We start from the raw sequence: 24121 nt of genomic DNA on the forward strand, positions 1-24121 counted from the left end.
GTCCCATCTGCCCAGTACGGCTTCACTTTTGTTTAAGAACACCACTTGACATCCTTAGGGATTCAGCTTTTGTGACAACTTTTCTAGAAAGCTTTCTAGGACTACTAACTCCTTCAACCGTGGGTCTGCTGGCTTCCTCAGTACCTCAGTAGTTGTGTTCAAATCCTTTTCCCTTTATGGGGGAAAAGGACAGACTAGGTTTACCTAGTAGAAAAATCAAATAAAACAATAGGATATGGAATGAAAAATAAGTCTCCCTCCTACGCCTGTCCCCCAGTTCCTTTTCTCCAGTTTCTTAATGCATATGCAAATATAAATATATTTTTGCACAATCTTAAGGTGTTTTATGCCTTGTTTTTCCAATTAACAGTATTTTGGAAATCACTGTATCAGTTCACATAGATCTATTTCATTCTTTAAAGAGCTGCAGCAATATTCTGTTGTATGCATATCTTACTTGCTCAAGAAATTTGTTGTTGAACATCTGGGGTGTTTCTCATTTTGCTCTGACAAGCAGTGCCACAAAGCACATCATCTTTGCACAAATGGATTTGAGTACAGGTGGAAAATATCTTTTGCACAGATTCTTAAGGGCGGAATTGCTAGATTATAAGGCTAGGTCAAAGACAAAGAGGATTAGGGGCGCCTGGGTGGCTCAGTGGTTTAAGCCGCTGCCTTCGGCTCGGGTCATGATCTCAGGGTCCTCGGATCAAGTCCCACATCGGGCTCTCTGCTCGGTAGGGAGCCTGCTTCCCTCTCACTCTCTCTGCCTGCCTCTCTGCCTACTTGTGATCTCTCTCTGTCATAAATAAATAAAATCTTAAAAAAAAAAAGACAAAGAGGATTATAATTTTTTTTTTCTTAAGATTTTATTTATTTGACACAGAGAGAGAGAGTGAGTGAGCGCATAAGCAGGGGGATTGGCAGGCAGGGAAGCAGAGGGAGAGGGAGAAGCAGGTTCCTGCCCAGCAAGGAGTCCGATGTGGGGCTTGATGCCATGGGATCATGACCTGAGCCAAAGGCAGCTTGTAAATTTTTATATACAGCTCTAAATAGTCAACCGATTTAATCCTCCCATCAACAATCCAGTTCTGCTGTATTCTAGGTAGGCCATGTACCACAGTAGTCTGGATATTTTTTGAGGGCGGGCATTTCCTAGTATTTACATTTGTCTGGCAGTATTGGCCTTTCTTCAATAAATATTTGACTTAACGTTGAATTTTATGTCTTAATGTCGAGTCTAGGGCTTGGTATATAGCAGACTCAGCAGGTGTCTATTACAATTCCTCAGGGATTAGAGTTGCTAACATTTACTTAAGTGTATTAAATGCCAGGACCTGGGTAAGCACTTTCCTTTCCACCTCTTTCACTCACGTTCTCCTTCCTCCCCGGGAGAGGGCGTGCCCAGTACCAGGCCCGCCCTTCTGTGCATTCGTTGGTCAAACCTGACGCCCGTTACGGCCGAGTCCCGCCCCAACCACGCCCCCACGCCGTCCGCGGGGCCGTGAGAAGGCGTGGCTATAACCGTGCTGCTGGACAATTCAGGAGGTCTCTCTTGAGAATCCGGACGCTCTCGAGGACTTGAGCGGCGCCGGTGGGAGCGCGCTTCGAGGTCCCGCGGAGCAGGCGCAAGAGGTCCGTGGCCGCGGCGGACGCACGCCTTGCCCCGCCCCCGCTGCTCTCAGGCTCCGCCCGGGCTCGCGCACACACGCGCGCTCCCGTTCAAGCCTCGGTCTGGCCCGCGGGGACCGGGCGGGTGGAGGCTGGGCCGCTGAGGTACGAGGGGAGGAGCCGGAGGAGCCGGAGCTGCCGCCGCCACAGCCACTGCCACAGCCGCCGCCGCCGCCGCCGGAGAAGAGCATGTCTGCAACTAGAGCCAAGAAAGTGAAGATGGCCACCAAATCGTGCCCCGAGTGCGACCAACAGGTGGGCGCCCGGGGCCGGCCCGGGGGCCGGCGGGGCGGGTGCGCGGGCGGGCGGCCGTTGTCGGCGGCGGTTGGCTGTGGAGAGGCCGCCTCGCCGGGTGGTCTGGCCCTTGGGCTCGGTGTCCATGGTGGGAGGCCGGGCTGAGCCGAGGGGATGTAAGGGGGACTCCTGGGGTCGCAGTGGTTGGTCCCCACCTGGAGGCGTTAGCCGGGCAACTGTGTGTGTCCTGCGGCCCGTGGCGCGGGAGGGAGGCGTGGGTTTGTCTGGAGCGAACCGGGCGCCCTGTCCGGAGCCTCCCAGAGTCGCTTGGCCGGCTCTGGGTGACAGCGGCGGGAGTGTGGGGGCCATGGCCTAAGTGGACGAACACGGCCCCTTCAGTCCCCTTCTGCCGCGACGAGAATGCCCAGTGTTCCCGACTCCCGAGTCCAGGCTCCAGCTCCTGGCTCCGAAAGCCCCTCCTGCCACGCAGGGTTGCTTTGTTCCCATCAGATGTATACTGTGAACCCAAAACTGTTCCACCGCGACCTGGGCGGACGCTTAAATGTGACAAAAGGGACCGCTATCAATGATTTGAAGTTTAGGTGAATTTGGACATTTTCCCTCCTAAATATATTTCTTATATTTTTGACGGAAATAATCGTGGATCTTTACATTGTTTTTGTGGAACATTATTGAATAACGCCCCCATTGAAGCCCTTTCCTTCTCGACTCTCCTCACTTCCCGCACCCGCCACCGTATCCGCTGTTAAAAATTTGGCGTTTCTGCTCCATGATCTTTTTAAAAATTTATATGTAGTTTCATGAAATTTAAATGACTTCTTTCTACACAAAATTAATAATGTCATAGTTGTAATTTAAAAATCTCATTTTACAGTTTCTTAGTTTTATGCATGCCTCATTCTTTACTGGAATAGTGGACGTTCCTTACAACCTATTGAGTTAAAACTCTCAAAACCATCCGAAGGCCCTTATTTCATGCCAGTGTGCAGCTCTGGGTGTGATTTTTTTCTTTTCCACTGAGAGAATTTTTTCAAAATGAATACTTCTCTCCTCCCCCTTAATTTTTTTTTTTCTTTAAATCAGGAGTAATTTGAAATGGCTGGAGACTTTTTTAAAAATAGCGTGCTGATGTCGGAACAGTCTTTAAGAGCAATCTTGTACCTTGATCAAATCTTGTAAATGAAAATGTTACATGTTTTATTCAGTATCTTTTATGGGTATGGTAGAAATTCAAGGAAGGAAGATTGTGCAAGGAGAATTAGAGTTTATTGATGTTATGAGTTTATTGAATATGCAGTAAAAAACAATTTAGTTATGTTTTCTGAAGTAGAGTTAAACTTCCATTCTTACCATTTGACTAAGTTTACCACATAAACTAAATTTGTTAAATTCTAAGAAAAATGGACTTTGTGATTTAGGTCTCTTTGCAGGACATTGTATCAATATTTAAATCATTTCCATTTGTTCCAATTAACTGTGCTGAAGTATAAGGTTGACATGTTATGCTTTATGTATTCCAGTGTCTGTAGGGCATAAGTTACTGCAAATCTTGACCTTGTTTTACTTGGCATAAAGTAATCTTTTGGGAAAAGTAACCTGTTTTTAATATCCTGGTTAAAGAAAAAGGAAAGGACAATAAACTTGTTAGGAGTCCCTGTAACTGTACAACAAATTGTGATCAGCAGTTTATTTATAAACATACATTAATTTTGTTATACACACACAATATGTTCTCCCTTTCCCTCAGCTGCCATAACAAAATACCATAGGTTAACTGGCTCAAACAATAGCAACTTATTTTCTCACAGTTCTGGAGGCTGGAAGTCCCAGATCTGGCAAAGAGAGAGCTTTCTGGTTCCCTTCTTATAAGGCCACTAATCCTGTCATAGGGGTCCCACCACCATGACTTTAAATCTGATTATCTAACCTCCAAATACCTTGAGATTGGGGGTTAAGACTTAAACATAGGAATTTTTTGGGAGGGGGGGAACATTCAGTCCATAGCAAGCTACTACATAATTTTGAATGTTGGTTTTGTTCTTTATTGTAAATATTCAAGAGAATATAGGACTAATTAAAACTTTTGGCAATTCTTTTTTTTTTTTAAAGATTTTATTTATTTATTTGACAGATCACAAGTAGGCAGAGAGACAGGCAGAGAGAGAGGAGGAAGCAGGCTACCCACTGAGCAGAGAGCCTGATGTGGGGCTTGATCCCAGGACCCTGGGATCATGACCTGAGCTGAAGGCAGAGGCTTAACCCACTAAGCCACCCAGGCGCCCCTCTTTTTTTTTTTTTTTTTAAGATTTTTATTTATTTATGTATTTGTCAGAGAGAGCACAAGCAGGCAGAGTGGCAGGCAGAAGCAGAGAGAGAAGCGGTCTCCCTGCTGAGCAAGGAGTGCAATGGGACTCGATCCCAGGACCCTGGGATTATGACCTGAGCTAAAGGCAGTGGCTGAACCAACTGAGCCACCTAGGCATCCCTAAAACTTTTGGTGATTCTTAAAATTGATATATCTTTTACTAAAAGTGACTGGTTTGAAGGAAATAAAAGATTAATTTTAATTTTCTAATTATTGGAGAGTACAAGCTTCTTTGTAGTTATAAATAAGAAAAAAAAATTATAGGGGCACCTGGGTGGCTCAGTCATTAAGCATCTGCCTTCGGCTCTGGTCATGATTCCAGGGTCCTGGGATGGAGCCCCACATCGGACTCCCTACTCAGCTGGAAGCCTGCTTCTCCCTCTCCCACTCCCCCTGCTTGTGTTTCCTCTCTCGCTGTCTCTCTCTGTGTCAATTAAATAAATAAATAAAATCTTAAAAAAAATTATAATGCAGAAGTCATTTTTTAAAACATCATTAGATTACTGTTATTCTAAGTTGTTTGATGAATATTAAAATAGAATTTAGGAATAGTTTATAAACATAAAAGGGTATGTAAAATCTTTAAATTTTGAGGAGATTGCACCACTTAAATAGACTTAGATATGTTCTGTGTCTGTGTGTGTAGGTTTAAAAACAGGTACAGAGATCAGCAAACAAGAAAGAACTAGATTTTCAGTTGTTTTATAACATCTCCTTTACATGTCTCTGTTGAAAATACCATTCTGAAACATCTAAACCACAATACTTTTCATTTTCGAGAGGTTTCACATGCAGTAGCTCAAATTACTGAACCATTTTGTATGTAGTAATATTCAAGGTTCTTGTTAGTTTTCCTGTATCTTTCGTGTGTGTTTCTGTTTTTGCCTTAATTTTTTAAAAATAGAGCAGCTTTTTTTTTCCATTTATAGGAAATTTTATGTGTTATGTAGCAAATATGTCTGCTGTAGGTCACTTTGATTGTCTTAGCAGCAAGAATGTAAATGAGTTCTCTATAATGTGGTTATTTTAAACTTTTTTAAGAATCAGTGAAACAATGTAAGACCAGGATCTGGTTTCTTGCACTTTTTCCTTAACCCTTTTTTTTTAACCTTTTACTTGTTTTTAGCTGTTTTACTTGTAAACATAAAAACAACCTGAATGTACTTTTCAAGGAATAAATTGATGAACTATTAATAAGTCATCAATAAACAAAACCTTGGGTTTTTCCCCCCCTGTTTCAAAACCCTAAGAGTATAGCATTAGAACTTTTGTTAGTGTCATTGTTGGCATTACAACTGAAATTTGAAGGAAATATAGGGTTTTTTTTTGTTTGAAACCAAATTATACTGTGAAGAGATTAATATTACTGAAGTCCACCCTATTTAATAATTCTTTTTCTAGGATTTGGGTTGTGATGTGGTTGGTTGTATTTTTTTCAGAGTTGGGATTTAGAGAAGGAGCTTTCCATTTTAAAATTTTATTTGGGTGACTCAGCTCAGGCACATATATGTTTCTTGATCATAAAACACTTTCTAAGGAGTGAAAATCAGCTTATCAATTAGTGTTTGTGCATTCTTTCATCCCAAAGCCATATGTACATGTCTCAGATACTTAAGTGCAGCCCTCTGTTAATTTAGGATATGTGTTGATATATTTTTCTTGTGTATAAGACAGAGACCTAAATTTAAATTTGTTCATTTTTAGTAGCTGGAAGAAAATGCTTGCAAAGTAGCAAAGGATCTTTTGAATAAGAACATCATGACTCTGTGTTTTTTGGGTAACAGTAATTTAAAACAATTTATATTACAGTGAATGTCCTTAATAATGTGTGTAAGTATAAAGGAAATGAGTCAGTACCTTCGAGTTTAGTTTCTATGAAGATGTGAAATTTTGAAAATGACAAACATCTATTTTGGGTACATTTTACAGTATTAAAAAATGTAACATTTCATTTTCTGTCCTGGCATGAAAGAATCTCATCACATTTTTAATAAAGCATGCTATTGACCTATCTGGAGTTTTATTATTTTTATAGGAGTCATTGTTATTTTTCTTAAATGCAAAATAGAGATCCTTTGTTCAGTGTTTTTATGAAAAGAAAAAGAATTCTGCCAAAATATTAATTTAGCTTAATTAGATCAAGTATTTATATTTCAGATTGTGAAGCATTCTTTACATACATGGATAAAAAGCTTTATTATTATTACTATTATTTATTTATTTATTTTAGTTAGTTTAGAGAGAGAGCGTGCACTGAGGTCGGGGGAGAGGGAGGGAGAATCCTTCAGCAGACTCCCCACGGATTATGGAGCTCTACACAGGGCTCAATGCCAGGACCCCAAGATCATGACCAGAGCCAATATCAGGAGTCAGCCACTTAACAGACTGAGCCACACAGGCGACCCTGGATAAAAAGCTTTATAATTGTAATTAAACTTTTACACAAGCAGAACAGTGGGCAAATGAAATTTATCTTAAAAGATGAATTGCAATTTTCTGACCATAAAGTATTCTGTGAGTATTTTTTGTTGAGATTAATTTCTGGATTTTCGTGAACATGTCTTGATTTTAAGGATCATTAAAGTTAATATGAGTGAAATGATTGTGGAGAAATCAAAACATTTTAAAAATGATTTTTAGTGACATTTGGCTTTTGAAAAATCATAGACTTGAAATAGAAAAAGGAGCTACTTGTAATGTACACATTTAGAAACGTAAGTTTGAAAAGCTTAAGTTTTATCCAATGTTCTTCCTGGAGCTGAGACTAAAAGATCCTTGATCTTGACTCCTCCTACATTCTCTTCTGTTTGTGCTATACTTTTGTCCCACAAAGTAGTTGTTGTAAACTACTCTTTTTTTGTTAGTGGTAATTATCCTCTCCTATTAGAACCAGAGTAGTTTTCAGTATCTTCCATTAAAAAAAAATTTTTTTTTAAAGATTTTATTTATTTATTTGACAGAGAGATATCACAAGTAGATAGGCAGGCAGAGAGAGAGAGGGAAGCAGGCTCCCCGCTGAGCAGAGAGCCCAATGTGGGACTCGATCCCAGGACCCTGAGATCATGACCTGAGCCGAAGGCAGCGGCTTAACCCACTGAGCCACCCAGGCGCCCTAAAAAAAATTTTTAAGGAAAGTATAGTTGGCATACATTAGTTCCAAGTGTACAACATAGTGTTTTGACAATCCTATAGGTAGGTTATGCTATGCTCATGATAAATGTAGCTACCATCTGTCTCCATATAAGGCTATTCCAGTACCATTGACTGTATTTTCTGTGCTATACCTTTCAACCCAGTGACTTACTTATTCTATAATTAGGAACCTATACCTCCCACTCCCTTCACCCATTTTGCCTGTTCCCCTAACCCACCCCCTCCGCAAGGGGCCATCAGTTTGTTCTCTGTATTTATGGGTCTGTTTTCTGCTTTTGTTTGTTTGTTCATTAGTTTTGTTTTTTAGATTTCATATATATAAGTTTTTTAGATTTCATAATTTCATATTTGTCGTTTTCTGACATACTTCACTTAGCATAATATTTTCTAGATCTGTCCATGTTGTTGCAACTGGCAAAAGCTCATTCTTTTTTTATGTCTGAGTAATATTCCCTGAGTAATATTCCCGTGTGTGTGTGTGTGTGTGTGTGTGTTTCACATCTTCATCCATTTATGTATGGATGGACACTTGGGTTGCTTCCATATCATGGCTGTTATAAATAATGCTGCAATAAACCTAAAGGTGCATATATCTTTTCAAATTAATGCTTTTGTTCTTTTTGGGAAAATAGTGGAAGTATTTTCCCCTTTTGAAATGTCTGGTCCATCTACCTTTTCTCTATTTCCATTCTCACTCTTCCAGTTGGGTCCTCATTTTTATTCTGGAATTACTTTAATTACTTCCCAGCCATGCTCCCTTTTCCAGTTGGTGCTAATAAACTGCCGTCAAACAGATATTTTAGGAAATACTACTTTTTTCCCACATATTTTTCCTTGTTCTGATTCTGTTATTATTTTCCCATCAGCACATGTTTATCAAGCATTTTCTTTTTTTTTTTTAAGATTTTATTTATTTATTTGACAGAGATCACAGGTAGGCAGAGAGGCAGGCAGAGAGAGAGAGGGAAGCAGGCTCCCCGCTGAGCAGAGAGCCTGATGTGGGACTGGATTCCAGGACCCTGAGATCATGACCTGAGCCAAAGGCAGAGGCTTAACCCATGAGCCACCCAGGTGCCGCTATCATGCATTTTCTATATATATGGTATTATAAAGCATTAGGAGAATGTGAAGATGTACAGGACACAATACCAGTCTCAATTTGAGTAAGGAAGTGGTGTTTAAATCAGTCTATGATTCCTGCTTTGGTAATTTATCATTCAATTCAGAAGACTACATAAACACTGAAAAGTTTAATAGAAAAAAAAATAATACACTTTTTCTTATTTTTATGCAGGTTCCTGTTGCATGTAAATCGTGTCCCTGTGGTTATATATTTATTAGCAGAAAACTTTTAAATGCAAAACACCCAGAGAAATCACCACCTTCTACAGGTAATTGTGAGAGTTTACCACATATTTAGCTTTTTGATTTAGAAGTGTAAAATGAATTTTTGTGAATATATTATTTACATCTTTTTTGAATTAAAAAATTGAAACCTATTGAAATATGCCTTTGGTTTTTATTAGCTGTTGGTAACCAGCTTATGACATTAGTTTGCTCTTCATTCCATTTAAATGTTAACTCCCTTATAATGATAAATCTTACAGCAAATTTTCTGTTTTTTATTATTGGAAGATGGAAAGTCATTGAAGGGTTTTAAGCGAGGGAGTGATCTGATCTGATTTCTAAAAATAAAAAATTTTTAATTGAGGTATAATTGACATTCAGTATATTGCACATATTTAAAGTATGCAGTTTGATATGTTTTGTCATATGATTTCACCAGTCACCACAATCAAGATAGTGAACAATGTTTATCATTCCCCAGAGTTTTCTAGTTCCCCTTTGTTATTCTCTCCTGGATACCCCCACCCCCAGATAACCACTGAGGTGCTTTCTGTCATTATTTCTAGAACTTTATATATAAATAGAATCATATAGTTTGTACTCTTTTTTTTTTTTTTTGCCTGGCTTCTTTCATTGAGCATAATTTAAGATTCAGCCATATCTTTGTGTATATCAGTAAGAATTAATTCCTTTTTACTGCTTAGTAGTGTTCTTTATATGGATATACCACAATTTGTTTAGCCATTCACTGGTTGATGGACATTTGGTTTTATCCTCCTCTGTGCTAGTAAACTTTATAATGACTTAAAATATTTTTTTGAACTAATGACTGGAAAAATATAACTTGATTTATGTGAATATAATTTTTAGACATATTGGTTTTTTAAAAATAATTATCTGATTTAGAATATCTAAAAAATTTTTTTTAAATTTTGCTTTCCCGTTAATGTAGACAAATTGGATTTATTTGATGGATTAAATTTTGAAATTTAAAAACATGAAATTTTGTTATTTATCCTTAGATAAAATCAGAACAGTAATGATCTCCAAATTTGATTACAAATAAATTTTGAGTATCTGCTGCATGCTAGGCACTGTTCAAGCCTTGAGCATAAAGGAATGAATGAATCTACTGTCAAGGCAGGTTCACTACTGTTATGGAGCTTACAGTCTGTGGGCATGAGATAGGCAATAAACAAATAAACAGGGAGAATACCAGCTTTTGATAAACGCCTTGTAGGAAATTAAAATAGATTGTTGTCCTAGCCTGTGACTGGAAGGCTACTTTTGATTGAGTGGTTGGAAAAGGCCTGTCTGAGAAGGGACATTTAAACTGAGGCTGAATTGAAACAAGGGGCTACCCATGATAAGATCAAGGAGAAGAACATCCTTGACAGATGAAATAGCAAATGCAAAAATGTTAGGGCTGGAAAAAGTTTGGTGTATTTTAGGAACTAAAATGCCTGTGTGGTTGCAGTGTAGACAGTAAGAGCAGGGGAATGTGGGAGATGAGGCCAGAGGGAAAGGCAGAGGCCAGGTTGTGTAGGGCTTTATAAACCAGAGTAAGAAGTTTTGGGTTTTCTTCTTAAAATATGAGTATAAACCATTCCTAGAATGTGGAATGGGGTGAGGAGAAAGTAGCATGCTCTGATTTGCCTTTTAGAAATTCTGTTTTGGCTGCTGTCTAGAGAATAGTTTATTGTGTGTACAAGATAGAAGTGAGCTATTATAGTATGTTAACTAAGTGAGAATGCTGAGTTAGTGCTTAGGTTATAGTAGCAGATGATTCAAAAATTATGTCTGTGAGAGGTCTCTTTATCCTTGGTCTGTATAGAAGTGGCAAGAAAGTTATTTAATTCCATTTCTCTCTTTGAGTTTGTTCCCTTTCATCATGAGAATAAAGACTTGGCTGGATTAACTATATAGGAATCAGAGAGCTTGTTAAAAATGGATTTCTGGGTCTTATTCCCTAAGTGTTTGATTTAGGTATGAGAAGCCTGAATGATCGATCATTCAGTAGATATCTGGGTGGCTCAGTTCTGGGTCTCCAAAATGAGTAAGACACGGTTCTTGTCCTTAGCAGGACAAATATGTTTATTTTTTTATTCAGTAAATATTTTCAAGCTCCTTCTATATACCAATGATTCAGGTAAGAAACGAGGTAAAGAAGAAACCCAACAAGGACAGAGAGAAGGGACAGATGCTGCAAATATTAAGGAATCAGATTCACTTGAACCAGAGGGAAGAATTTTACAATTATTCCCAATGACTTGGATTACTGGTTAGAAAGGAAATATAAAAAGGAAGAGGGAAAGATGAAGAATTAAGTTTTGGGTGTGGTTAGGAAATACCATCCATGTGGATCGCCCCCCCCCCCCACCCCAGTTAGGCATATAGTCTGAAGCTTAGAGAATAGCTTCAACTGAAGATAAATCTTTTGAGTTGTCAGTGAATAGTTGGTAGTTGATCTCATAGAAATGGATGAGCTTGTGCCCAGAGGGTTGGTAGGGTGGGAAGTTCAGCAACTAAACTCTGGCAAACTCCAGTCTTAAAGGGTGGAGGTTGATAGGGAGTTTAGGTCAACTGAGAAGATGTACATGTACATGTCAGCTGTAGGAGAACAGCCAATGAACAGTGGTGTTACATAAGTCATGGTGATGAGTAAGAAGCAGTTCATTGTCATTTTATATTTAGAATTTCCTCAGGTTCTGTTGTTTATTGAGAGTGGTCTTGAGACCTTAAAGATGAGACGTTAAAGCCTAAAAATTCCCTGGAAGAGGAACCAGGAAAGAAACAGAAAAAATAATTTAAAAGAATGGAGGAACATCAGGAGTAGACTGTGCCATAGAAACTAGAGGAGGAAAGGGTTTTAAGAAGGGTTAAGAGTATTCAAAGCCTAGAGAACAGTTTGGGATAGTACAGACATGGGGGTTGGAAACCTTGGGTACAGATTCAGATTCCAGTTTTGTTACTCTCTAACAAGTTAATTAACCTCTGTGAGCAGCTGCTATTTACTTGAGTATAAGATAGGTTTATAATTTAAGCCTTAGAGGATTGAAGTCCAGATGATATGCAGATGAATATCGCTAATGTAAACAAAGTTTAGTATGTTACAGGTACTCAAATACTCATTTCTAGGGAGCTTGGGTGGCTCAGTGGGTTAAGCCTCTGCCTTTGGTCCAGGTCATGATCTCAGGGTCCTGGGATCAAGCCCCGCATTGGGCTTTCTGCTCAGCAGGGCGCCTGCTTCCCCCTCTCTCTCTGTTTGCCTCTCTGCCTACTTATGATCTCTCTCTCTGTGTCAAATAAATTAATAAAAATCTTTAAAAAAATTCATTTCTACAGTTAAATTTCTTAAAAGTAGGATTTGCCTTGGATAGTTTGTAGTATGTGAGAGATTGAGTACATAATTTTTAATATCTCTGGTTATATTAAGTACTTGAACATTGTCAGTGGGATCCAGAACTAACGTTTTAATTAGAGAACTTATAAAGAAAAATGAAAATGGATAATATATATTTGGAAAGATAATGAGCTTCCCTAATAGGGAAATGCAGTTTAATTAAAATACCATTCTTTTTACCCATATTCTGACAAAAATGTAAAGGATTTCCAAGTGCTTTTGTGAGTATGGCAGAATCCGAAGTCTCATCCTAGTGGTGAGGTTGTAAATCAGCATAACTTTTTTGCAGAACACTCTGACCGTAGTTGTTAAAAGTTTGAAATGCACAACACCTAGAATCTAGACATTTTGCCAACAAGTATGTATCCTCAAGATACAACTGTTTTTAATACACATGAAATATTTATTAGGATTTATAAACAACACTGTTTATAATAGAAAGTTAAACCAAATATCATCAGTAGGGGGATGATTAAATAGGGTACATCTTTTAGGGAACAACAGTATGTGCTAATTATAATGATGCAGATTTTTACGTACTGACATGGAAAAATCTCTAAAACAGTTAATTTAAGGAAGAACATAAAACAGTACTTGCATGAATTCATTTTTGTTTTACAAAATTTTTTTTCTTGTAATGAGAACTTTTAAAATTTACTCTTAGCAACTTTCAAATATGCAGTACAGTATTAGTAACTATAGTCACCATGCTGTTTTACACAATCATGACTTATTAATATTATAATTAGAATTTTGTACTTTTGGACCCCCTTCACCCATTTCACCACCTCCTCCCCCTCCAACCCTCACCTCTGGCAACCTCCAATCTGTTCTCTGTTATTTATGAGCTAGTTTGTTCTTAAGATTCCACATATAAATGAAATCATATGGTATTTAATCTTTCTTTGTCTGACATATCACTTAACGTAATGCCCTCACGGTCCATCCATGTTTTCAGAAATGGCAAGGTTTCAGTTTTATGGAATAAAACTCCACATTACCTTTATCCATTCATCCATCAGCAGACATTTAAGTTGTTTCCATATCTTGGCTATTGTAAATAATGCTGCAATGAACATAGGATACGTATATCTTTTTGAGTTAGTGTTTTCATTTTCTTTGGATAAATATCCAAATTAGAATTGCTGTTTCGTATGTTCATTCTATTTTCCATTTGCTTTTAAGACCCCACAAAATTATTTGTACATGTAATGCATAAATGGATAGATAGATCACTTAATAACAAAGGAGGAATCAAGGAAGACTTCTACTTACATAATTAAACATTTAAAACAAGAAAGAGAGCCATCTGTAAAGTTCAGATTGCACTTATTTTAAAAGTGAAATCAAAGCTATAAAAGATAATTTTAAATTTCAGTGGGTTGAAATTTCTTTTGTAACTTTGTGACATGTAGGAGGAAAATAAGCTGTCAAGTCAAATTTACCTAAGCTTGAATTGCTCAAAACTCACATTTTTCAAATATGTTCTGTGTATCTTCATAATGCAGTAGAAATAGGGAGTTAGCACACTAGACCTGTATAAACTTTATCTAGCTGAAAATAAATTGAAATAAAATTTATTATGGAAATTAAAGGATTTTTAAAAGTTTTTTAATTTTGATGAGCAGAAGAGATGAGTATTACAAATAAATCTGTATTAAGAAATGCTCAGTGTTTTGTAGGAGCCCTAGAACTTCAAGGCAATTATTAATTCTTTGACAGCTTGCCAAATGAGCTAGGTATGTGCTGTTTCTTTTACTCTCTTTGGGAGGCCAGTATTAAATGGAGATAAATTTTTAAAAATTGACTGTCTTGTTCATGAGGGATTTCATTTCTAAATTGAGTGTTTGCCTAAGTTTTTAAAAAATAGTCTTGAGATTAAGTTCTAAACTGTCAATTTGAAGCAATTTCTTTCTTTTTTTTTAAGATTTTATTTATTTATTTGACAGAGATCACAAGTAGGCAGAGAGGCAGGCAGAGAGAGAGAGGGAAGCAGGCTCCCCGCTGAGCAGAGAGCCTGATGTGGGACTCGATTCCAGGACCCTGAGATCATGACCTGAGCCTAAGGCAGTGGCTTAACCCATTGAGCCACCCAGGCACCCTGAAGCAATTTCTTTAAAAAGAGATTGAAGGGGCGCCTGGGTGGCTCAGTGGGTTAAGCTGCTGCCTTCGGCTCAGGTCATGATCTCAGGGGTCCTGGGATGGAGTCCCACATCGGGCTCTCTGCTCGGCAGGGAGCCTGCTTCCCTCTCTCTCTCTCTCTCTGCTTGCTTCTCTGCCTACTTGTGATCTCTCTCTCTCTCTCTCTCGCTGTCAAATAAATAAATAAAATCTTTAAAAAATAAAAATAAAAAATAAAAAGAGATTGAAGAAGGGGCTCCTGGCTGGCTCATTCAGTGGAGCACATGACTTTTGTTCTTGGGGTTGTAAGTTTGAGTCCCACTTTGGTTGTAGAGATTACTTGAAAATAAAATCTTTAAAAAGATAAAATATAAAATTAAAAAGGGATTAAAGGAAATACTGTATTTCCTAAAATTGAGAGTATCCATACTATAGACCAAACCTGAGCACTGTTCAAATATTTGATCAGTCACCAAATTCTGACAGAAACAGTTTTTTTTTTTAAAGATTTTATTTATTTATTTGACAGAGAGAGATCACAAGTAGACAGAGAGGCAGGCAGAGAAAGAGGGAAGCAGGCTCGCCGCTGATCAGAGAGCCCGATAGGGGACTCGATCCCAGGACCCTGAGATCATGACCTGAGCCGAAGGCAGCGGCTTAACCCACTGAGCCACCCAGGCGCCCCCAGAAACAGTTTTTGATGAGAACAAACTCTGCTTTGTTCCAACTGTTTAAATTTGGCTTTTCTTTTTCTTTCCATTTTTAAAAAGATTTTATTTATTTATTTATTTATTTATTTATTTATTTATTTGAGAGAGAGCCGGGGGAAGAGCAAAGGGAGAGGGACAAGCAGACTCCCTGCTGAGCACGCAGTTTGCCTCCTCTGCTGGTGGGTTCATTCTCACCAGCCTGAGATCACAACCTAAGCCAAAATCAGGAGTTGGACACAACCAACTCAGCCACCCAGGCATCCCTAAATTTGTCTTTTTCTGATGGCTATTCCAGGTGTTTTGTGATATCAAAGATGCCATTTTGCATTTAATAATTATGGGTATACATTTTTCCTTCTAAAATTTTAATTTTAAAAACTATAAAGAAAAAGTAAGCTGAAATTCTAAATGACATACTAGTTCATAAAAGAGTTCCTCTAGGGGCGCCTGGGTGGCTCAGTGGGTTAAGCCGCTGCCTTCGGCTCAGGTCATGATCTCAGAGTCCTGGAATCGAGTCCCGCATCGGGCTCTCTGCTCAGCAGCAAGCCTGCTTCCCTCTCTCTCTCTCTGCCTGCCTCTCTGTCTACTTGTGCTCTCTCTCTGTCAAATAAATAAATAAAAACTTAAAAAAAAAACTTCTTCTAAAGGTAAGAAAAAAAGATTTAAAACAGTAAGAAATTCAATAGCTTATTAATATTTAACTGTATGTTTCTCAATGGATATGAGTTTTAGATTAAGTTTAGTCAGATAAATAACCACCTCATTTTTTTTTTTTTTTAAGATTTTATTTATTTATTTGACAGACGGAGATAACAAGTAGGCAGAGAGGCAGGCAGAGAGAGAGGAGGAAGCAGGCTCCCCGCTGAGCAGAGAGCCCAATGTGGGGCTCGATCCCAGGACCCTAGGATCATGACCCGAGCCGAAGGCAGAGGTCTTAACCCACTGAGCCACGCAGGCACCCCAAACCTCCTCATCTTTAATTGGAGGAAGGAAAAAAATTTAAAAAAATGAACCTAAACTTACTTTTCAAATTATTGTCTAAGATAAGTTAACAAGCAAAGACTGATAAATAAGCCAAGAAGTCTATAAATGACATACTCACTTTTAGTTAAGAGAAAAAAGTGAAATGATTATTGCCAGTTGTCAGTAGTATTTTAAACCCAGTGATTAAACTTAAATTCTGAATTACTTGGCAATAAAGGTTTGGTTTTACTATTTCAGAAAACACTAATCACTTAAAATTGCTATACATTCATATGTGGGACATGGCTTTAGGGTTTTTTTTTTTTTTTTTTTTTTGGCCTTTGGTGGAAGAATGCATACCTTTGTTTACCTCTGTGCCTGTACTTTTACGTTTTTGATCATGTAGTTTATATAATGATGAGTATATTCATTTTTAAGACTTTTTTGTGGAATCTTCTGACTTCTGATTAAGACTGACTGATTTGGGGGCGCCTGGGTGGCTCAGTGGGTTAAGCCACTGCCTTCGGCTCAGGTCATGATCTCAGGGTCCTGGGATCAAGTCCCGCACAGGGCTCTCTGCTCAGCAGGGAGCCTGCTTCCCTCTCTCTCTCTGCCTCCCTCTCTGCCTAGTTGTGATTTCTCTCTGTCAAATAAATAAATAAAATCTTAAAAAAAAAAAAAAAAGACTGACTGATTTGAGGTCTGGTGTGTAGCTGTTATACTCTGATTTTCTTCCTTTATACTCTTAGGATAATCCCATTTTTCTTCAGTACCATTTTTTTTTCCTAACTCATGTGTTTTTATTTCTGAAATAAATTTTCCAGAAAGTTTCTTCAGACCTGGGAAAATTTTTTTTCATAGAAAGTATGTGGTGATACATTTCCTGTTTTCCATTGTGTGGAAGGCCTTTACTCTGTACTCACATTTATTTGTTTGTTTGTTTACTTATCTTAAGAGAATGTGTGTGCACACATGCAAGTTGCGGGGGGAGGCAGGGGTGAAGGGAGAGAAACAATCCCAAGCAGACTCCTCCATGAGCATGGGTACTGTTGTGGGGCTAGATCTCACAACCCTGAGATCATGACCTGAGCCAAAACTGAGTTGGACGCTTAACCAACTGAGCCACCTGGGAGCCCAAGTACTCACATACATTCATTACTCACTACTCACATACATACATACATTAATTAATTAATTATTTAAAGATTTTATTTATTAGAGAGATGGAGAGAGAACATAAGTAGGCAGAGCAGCAGACAGAGGGAGAGGGAGAAGCAGGCTGTCCGCTGAGCAGGGAGCCGGATGCGGGGCTCAGTCCCAGGACCCTGAGATCATGACTCCAGCCAAAGGCAGCCACCTACCCAACTGAGCCACCCAGGCGCCCCCCCTATACTCACATTTAAATGTCATTCTCATTCTTCCTTTCCATCTGAGGGCTCAAATCTTTAGTTTAGAGCAATTTTTACCTATTATTTCTTTCTTCCCCATTCTCTTTTTCTCTTCCTCCTGGCATGCTGATTGCATACTTGTTTGATGATATCATCAGGATTACCATCCACAGAGACTGACACTGGACTGGACAGATAGTTTGTGGGGTTTTTTCACTATTTATTGAAGAAAGATGAAGTTGGCACTACAAGACTAGTGATTTCGGTAGTATCATCAAGGACCTAGGTTCCCTTTCTTCCTTCTGTCCTGAGATTTGGCTTTCATCCTTAGTGTTATCAGGTAGCTCTTGTATCTCTAGGCATTCCTTACGCATTCCAACAGGAAGAAGAGGGAAGGGCAAAGGGACAAAGGGACATTCTAGCTTTAAAAAAATTGTGTTGGAAATCTTACCCAATTCCGCTTACTTGTCATTGGCCAGAACAAAATTCCATGGCCACTTCATCTGCAAGGAGGTCTTTGAATGTATGTATTTTAGCTGGACCCATCGCCCCTGTGATCAGAACATTCTGTTCTTAATGAAGAGGGGGGAATGAATATTGGGTAGATAATAATTATGTCATGGATGAATATTAGATTTTTTGGATCTTTCCTTCAATTAGTGTCACCTATTCTCTTTTTGTTGTTGTTGTTTTTGGGGCTCCAGGAAATTTCATTGATTTCCTTTTCTAGAGCTATAATTCTGTCTTTCAGAGGTGTCCATTATTTAGCTTAGTCCATTATTTAACTGTAATTTTGAGCAGTTCATCTTGTTTTCTGATTTCTTCTTTTTTCATTGAATCTTATTTTTTTTATATTTTTTGTGGTAAATTAACATAAAATCAGTATTTTAAAAATTTTAAAGATTTTATTTATTCATTTGAGAGAGCAGGGGGTAGGGGCAGAGGGAGAGGGAGAAGCAGACGACCTGCTGAGCAGGGAGCCCAACATTGGACTTGATCCCAGTATCCTGGGATCATGACCTGAGCTGAATTAACTGACTGAGCCACCCAGGCACCCTCTATTTTAATCATCTTAAATGTACACTTCAGTGGCATTAAGTACATTCATATTGTGTACCTAACCATTACCACTATTAATCTCCAGGACTATGTTCATCTTCCCAAACTGAAACCCTATACCCATTAAACGATAATCTCTTCATTCCCCTTCCCCACTGCTCCAAGGCAACCACTATTCTTTCTGTACCGAATTTGACTAGTGTAGTTACTTCCTATTTGGAATCATACTACATTTATTTTTTTGTGTCTGACTTGTTTCCTTTAGCATAATGTCTTTAGACTTTATCCATGTTGTAGCTTGTGTTAGAATTTCCTTTCTGACTAATATTTCATTGTACGTATATATCACATTTTGTTTATTCATACATTGATGGACACTTGAGTTGCTTTCACCTTTTGGCTATTGTGAATAATGCAGCTATGAACATGGTTGTTCAAATATCTATTCAGTTTCCTGCTTTCATTTCTTTAGTATATATGCCCAGAAGTGGAATTGCTGGATGTTATGGTATTTCTATGTATATGATAATGCCATATCATTTTCCGCAGCAGCTGTACCATTTTAAGTTATCAGTAGTAGTGCCCAGAGTTTCCAGTTTTTCCACATCTTCATCAACACTTACTTTATATGCTTTTGATAAGCCATTCTAATCAGTATGAAGTGATAACTTGTAGTTTTGATTTGCATTTCTCTAATGATTAGTGATATTGAACATCTTTTTATTTGCCTGTCATCTTTGGATAAATGTCTATTCAAATTCTTTGCTCATTTTTGAATTGGATTGTTACTGAGTTGTAGAAGTTCTTTTTATTCTGGATATTAATCCCTTATTTGATAAATGTTTACAAATATTTTTCCCTTCCATGAATTGCCTTTTTTTATTCTGTTGATACTGTCTTTTGATGCACAAAAGTTTTCAATTTTGTTGAAATCCAAGTTGTCTCTTTTTTCTCTTGTTGCCTGTATTTTCAGTGTCATATCCAGGAAATCATTGCTAAGTCCAGTGTTATGAAGCTTTTCCCTTCTTTTTGTTCTAAACAATTTATAGTTTTAGCTGTAATATTTGGGTATTCAATTTATTTTGAATTAATTTTTGCATGTGGTATAAAATAAGGGTCCAGTTATACTTTTTTTTGTATGTGCATATCCAGTTTTCCCAATACAACTTATTGAAAATATTATCTTTTTCTCCTTGAATCATCTTGGTGCTGTTTTTGAAAATCATTTGACCAAATATTCAAGGATTTATTTATTTCTGGGCTATTTTAGTCTCTTGGTCTATGTATCTGTCAGATGGCAGTACCACACTTTTTTGATTACTGTAGCTGTGTCGTAAGTTTTGAAATCAGGAAGTGTGAGACTTCTGACATTGTTTTTCAAGATTCTTTTGGTTATTTCGGATCACTTGAGAGTCCATATGAATTTTAGGATTGAGTTTTCTGTTTTTGCAAGAGAATCTTATTCTTAATGATATAAAGTCTAATCAGATCTCTCTGAAGGTATGCATTAGAATGTTTTAAGATTATCTTTTCTTGTTTTTTTTTTTTTTTAAAGATTTATGTATTTATTTGAGAAAGAGAGAGAGGATAGGGGAGGAACAGAGGGACTGAAACAAGCAGACTCCACACTGAGCACCGAGCCCTACGTGGGGCTGGATCCCACAACCCTGACATCATGACCTGAGCTGAAACCAAGTGTTGGACAGGACACTCAGCCAACTAAGCCACTCAGGCGCTCCTATTTTTTTCGTGTTTCTTGAACTATGTTTGTTCTTCCTGTTTTAACTTGTTCCTTCTCTATTACACTTTCTATTTTCCTTAAATTGCTGGTAATCCTTAATTGCCTATTGCTATTTATAAATGAAGGATTTATCAGTGTAGATAACTTGCACGACTATCCTACACTGTTTTAAAAGTCTATTTTGACCATAGATCTCTTCAGTGTATAGTTGGGAGGAGCTTATTGGCAGACTTTTGAGTATAAATTACATGAGCTGGGAGACACTATTGAATTCCATGATGACCAAAATAAGGGAAGCTTCATCCTGGGATAGAATGTGACATTCCTTATATTATTTCATTTTTATGAGAATCTGTCATTTGTTTGTGTCTTCTGTCTATGTTTTGGAGGTTCACAGTTCCTTCGAACATTGCTTGGTTCCTGAGAGCTTTACTTCCTTGTATCATTTTCTGTGCAGTAGTCTTGTAGGTATTCTGATGATCACTCTGTGGCCTGCTCTCCCTTATTGTACTTTTTGTTCTGTCCTGGGAGTATTTTGGGGAAGAACAGCTCTCCCTTCTATAGGAGCCATCTTTTGTTTCTATTTTGGATCGTAGTGTCTTCTCTTCTGGTTTCTTCCATTCTTCTTTTTTAAGATTTATTTATTTATTTTAGAGAGAGCTCAGGGAGCGGCAGAGGGAGAGAGAGAGAATCTCAAGCAAACTCCCCACTGAGTACAGAGCCTGATACCAGGCTCAGTCCCACAAGCCTGAGACCATGACTTTAGCCAAAAGCAAGAATCGGAGGCTTCACTGACTGAGCCATCCAGGTGCCCCCTGTTCTGGTTTCTTTTCTTTTTTAAAAAAATTATTTATTTGACAGAGCTCATAAGTAGGCAGAGAAGCAGGCAGAGTGAGAGAGAGGAGGAAGCAAGCTCCCTGCTAAGCAGAGAGCCCAAAGTGGTGCTTGACCTCAGGACCCTGGTATCATGTCCTGAGCTGAAGGCAGAGGCTTTAACTCACTGAGCCACCCCAGGTGCCCCACTGTTCTGGTTTCTTTCTTTCTTTTTTTTTTTTTTTTAAAGATTTTATTTATCTATTTGACAGAGAGAGAGATCACAAGTAGGCAGAGAGGCAAGCAGAGAGAGAGGAGGAAGCAGGCTTCCCGCGGAGCAGAGTCCGATGCGGGACTTGATCCCAGGACCCTGGGATCATGACCTGAGCTGAAGGCAGAGGCTTTAACCCACTGAGCCACCCAGGCGCCCCCTACTGTTCTGGTTTCTTAATCAGAATCTGTGAACTTGCTCAATTGCTGAATGAAATTCTGTAATTTCAGGTGCATGATAGTATCCTTGTTTCCATCAGTACAGATCTATTTTCCTTTTTCTCTTTACATTTTACCCATGTTTATTCTCTTTTCAGTGGGATTTTCTAGAAAGGGGGAGGTAGATGCATGTGCTCTGTCTGATTTTATTTATTCAGCACTACTTAATATGTATAGATAATGTCCTAGATTCTGAGAATGAGACAGACAGGGGCATCTCAGCTTTCATGGAATTTATATTCTAATGAGGGATTGAACATATAAGTTAATAACAGATTATAATATTAGATTATAAAAAGTAATTTGGGCTGTAAGACTCACGGGAGGGTAACCTATAAATCAACATTTGAAGTAAATAAGTAGTCTCATTAAAAGTTTTGGGATCAGAACTCTAGGCAGAAGGATTAGTAAATGCAGATACCTAAGGGAGGAAGGAACTTGTTTTATTAAAAGGAAGGCATGTCTGGAATATAGTGAACAAAATGTTGCAGTATGAGAGAAGACTGGAGAGAGAGGAAAATGTCAGATCTTATAGACACTTGTAGTCTTTGGTAAGGAAATTTGACTTTATTTTTAAATACAATGAAAGGTAATGAAAGATTTTAGAAGGGGAGCTATACAGTTTGAATTTTTTCTTTATTTAAAAATTTTTAATTTTATCTATTTGACAGAGAGAGATCACAAGGAGGCAGAGCAGCAGGCAGAGAGAGAGGGGGAAGCAGGCTCCCCGCTGAGCAGAGAGCCCGATACGGGGCTCGATCCCAGGACCCCAGGATCATGACCTGAGCTGAAAGCAGAGGCTCAACCCACTGAGCCACCCTTCAAACCTACAGTTTGAATTTTTTAAAGATAGCTTTGGCAGCTATGTAGGAAACATATTTGGTTTGGACGTTGTCCATGGAGGTAGAAAGATGAAGAAATTATGGATATATTTTGCAAGGAGTACCTGTGGACATTTGTGAGGATACAAGAAATAGTAGGTTGAGTCACAGATAATCACAAATTATTTGGCTTTTGCAACTGGGTGGTGCTACTTACTAATATAACGAAGCTTTGGAGAAGGGAAAAACAAGAGTGATTTTTTGATATATTTGAAATACTTGGAAGATATTAGAGTAAAGCTGTCAAGTAGGCAGTCTGGAACTTTGGGAAGAGGCCAGAGTTGAAAGTATAAATTTTGGAACCATCATAAATAATAGAGTGTAATGTTTGGATCTATGGATTATCTTGACAGAATGTAAGTGAGAGAAGAGGGCTCAGGTCAGAGGTCTAGGGCTGTAATATTAAAGATGAGAAAGAACCTGGGGGAGAAGACAACAAAAGGAGATAAAGAGGAAATGACTGGTGAGCTGGGAAACCTGGAAACCTGAAAAGCAAGTGAAGAATAATTTACAGACAAGAATAGTCATCTTTGTTGAATTTTTGAGAGATGACATTAAGATGGTTAAAGAGAGGTACTATTAGATTTGATAACAGATTTTTTGTTGTTCTTGATGATCAGTTTCATTGAGTGGGCTTCTATATTGCAGTGGATTGATTAGTGAATGGGAGGTGAGAAACTGAAGGCAGAAAGTAGAGATAGTTAACTCTTCTTTGAGAATTTTGCAGAGATGGGTGGGTAGCCAGAGGAACAAACCTAAATTCATTGTTGAACTTTAAAAGGCATACTATAAAAAGCTTTACCTATCACTATTTTTTTTTTTTTTGAGAAATTCTAAGCATACATAAGAGCAGGAAGAAAATGGCCAACCTGGCCCCATTCATACCCATGTTTACTCCTTCCCTTGCATATTATTTTTAAGCAAATCTCATGTAATTTGTTATAGATGTTTTATTATATATTTCTTATATTTCTAAAAGATAGACCTTTAAGAATGTAACCACAATTAAAATTAACAATAATTCCTTATTTTTTTTTAAGATTTATTTATTTATTTTCACAAGTAGGCAGAGAGGCAGGCAGAGAGAGAGGGGGAAGCGGGCTCCCCGCTGAGCACAGAGTCCGATGTGGGGCTTGATCCCAGGACCCTGAGATCATGACCTGAACTGAAGGCAGAGGCTTAATCCACTGAGCCACCCAGGCGCCCCTATAATTCCTTAATATTAAATACCCAACCTGTGCTGACGTTTTCAGGTTTCTCATAAAAACTTTTTTAAAGTTAAAAAAAAAAACAGATTATGTAAGGTCCGTACATTATGTATGGGCGATGTCTTTTTTTAGTTCTCTTTCATCTATTGTTTTCTTTCTTGTTTTTCCTTGCAAATTGTGTGTTAAAGAAGCTATCACATGTACATCTGGATGTGCTATTTGGGTCTTCATGGTGTAGGAATGTAGGATAACACATTCCTCCAGTGACTTTTATTTTTCCTGTATATTGTAATTTGGATTCAAAGGCTTAATGGGATTTGATTTTCTTGACAAGACTACCTAATAGGTATTCTGTCAGGTGATGCATAAAGTCCGCTTGTCTCTGTTTTTGTAATTTTAGCAGCTTTTTATGTTTAACACTTACATCCTTTAGTTCATTTCTGGTTGAAAATGGTGATACTTGGGGTGCCTGGGTGGCTCAGTCAGTTAAGCATCTGCCTTCGGCTCAGGTCATGGTCCTGGGGTTCCTGGACTCAGCCCCAGGTCGGGCTCCC

General features: G+C 38.2%; 1 protein-coding gene across 2 annotated transcripts in view; it reads left to right on the forward strand.

Annotated features, from left to right (window-relative positions):
- Nucleotides 1-1560: 1560 nt before the first annotated feature.
- Nucleotides 1561-24121, forward strand: part of LOC123930681 (UPF0547 protein C16orf87) — a 32003-nt gene continuing 9442 nt past the window's right edge. For both annotated transcript variants that reach the window (XM_045986879.1, XM_045986880.1), the window contains exons 1-2: nt 1561-1926; nt 8739-8835. In XM_045986879.1, coding sequence (XP_045842835.1) covers nt 1861-1926; nt 8739-8835 — 163 coding nt within the window. In that variant the 5' untranslated portion in view covers nt 1561-1860. The remainder of the gene's footprint in view (nt 1927-8738; nt 8836-24121) is intronic.

The sequence above is a fragment of the Meles meles genome, chromosome 19 (genome assembly GCF_922984935.1).
Source record: "Meles meles chromosome 19, mMelMel3.1 paternal haplotype, whole genome shotgun sequence".
Classification (NCBI taxonomy): Eukaryota; Metazoa; Chordata; class Mammalia; order Carnivora; family Mustelidae; genus Meles; species Meles meles.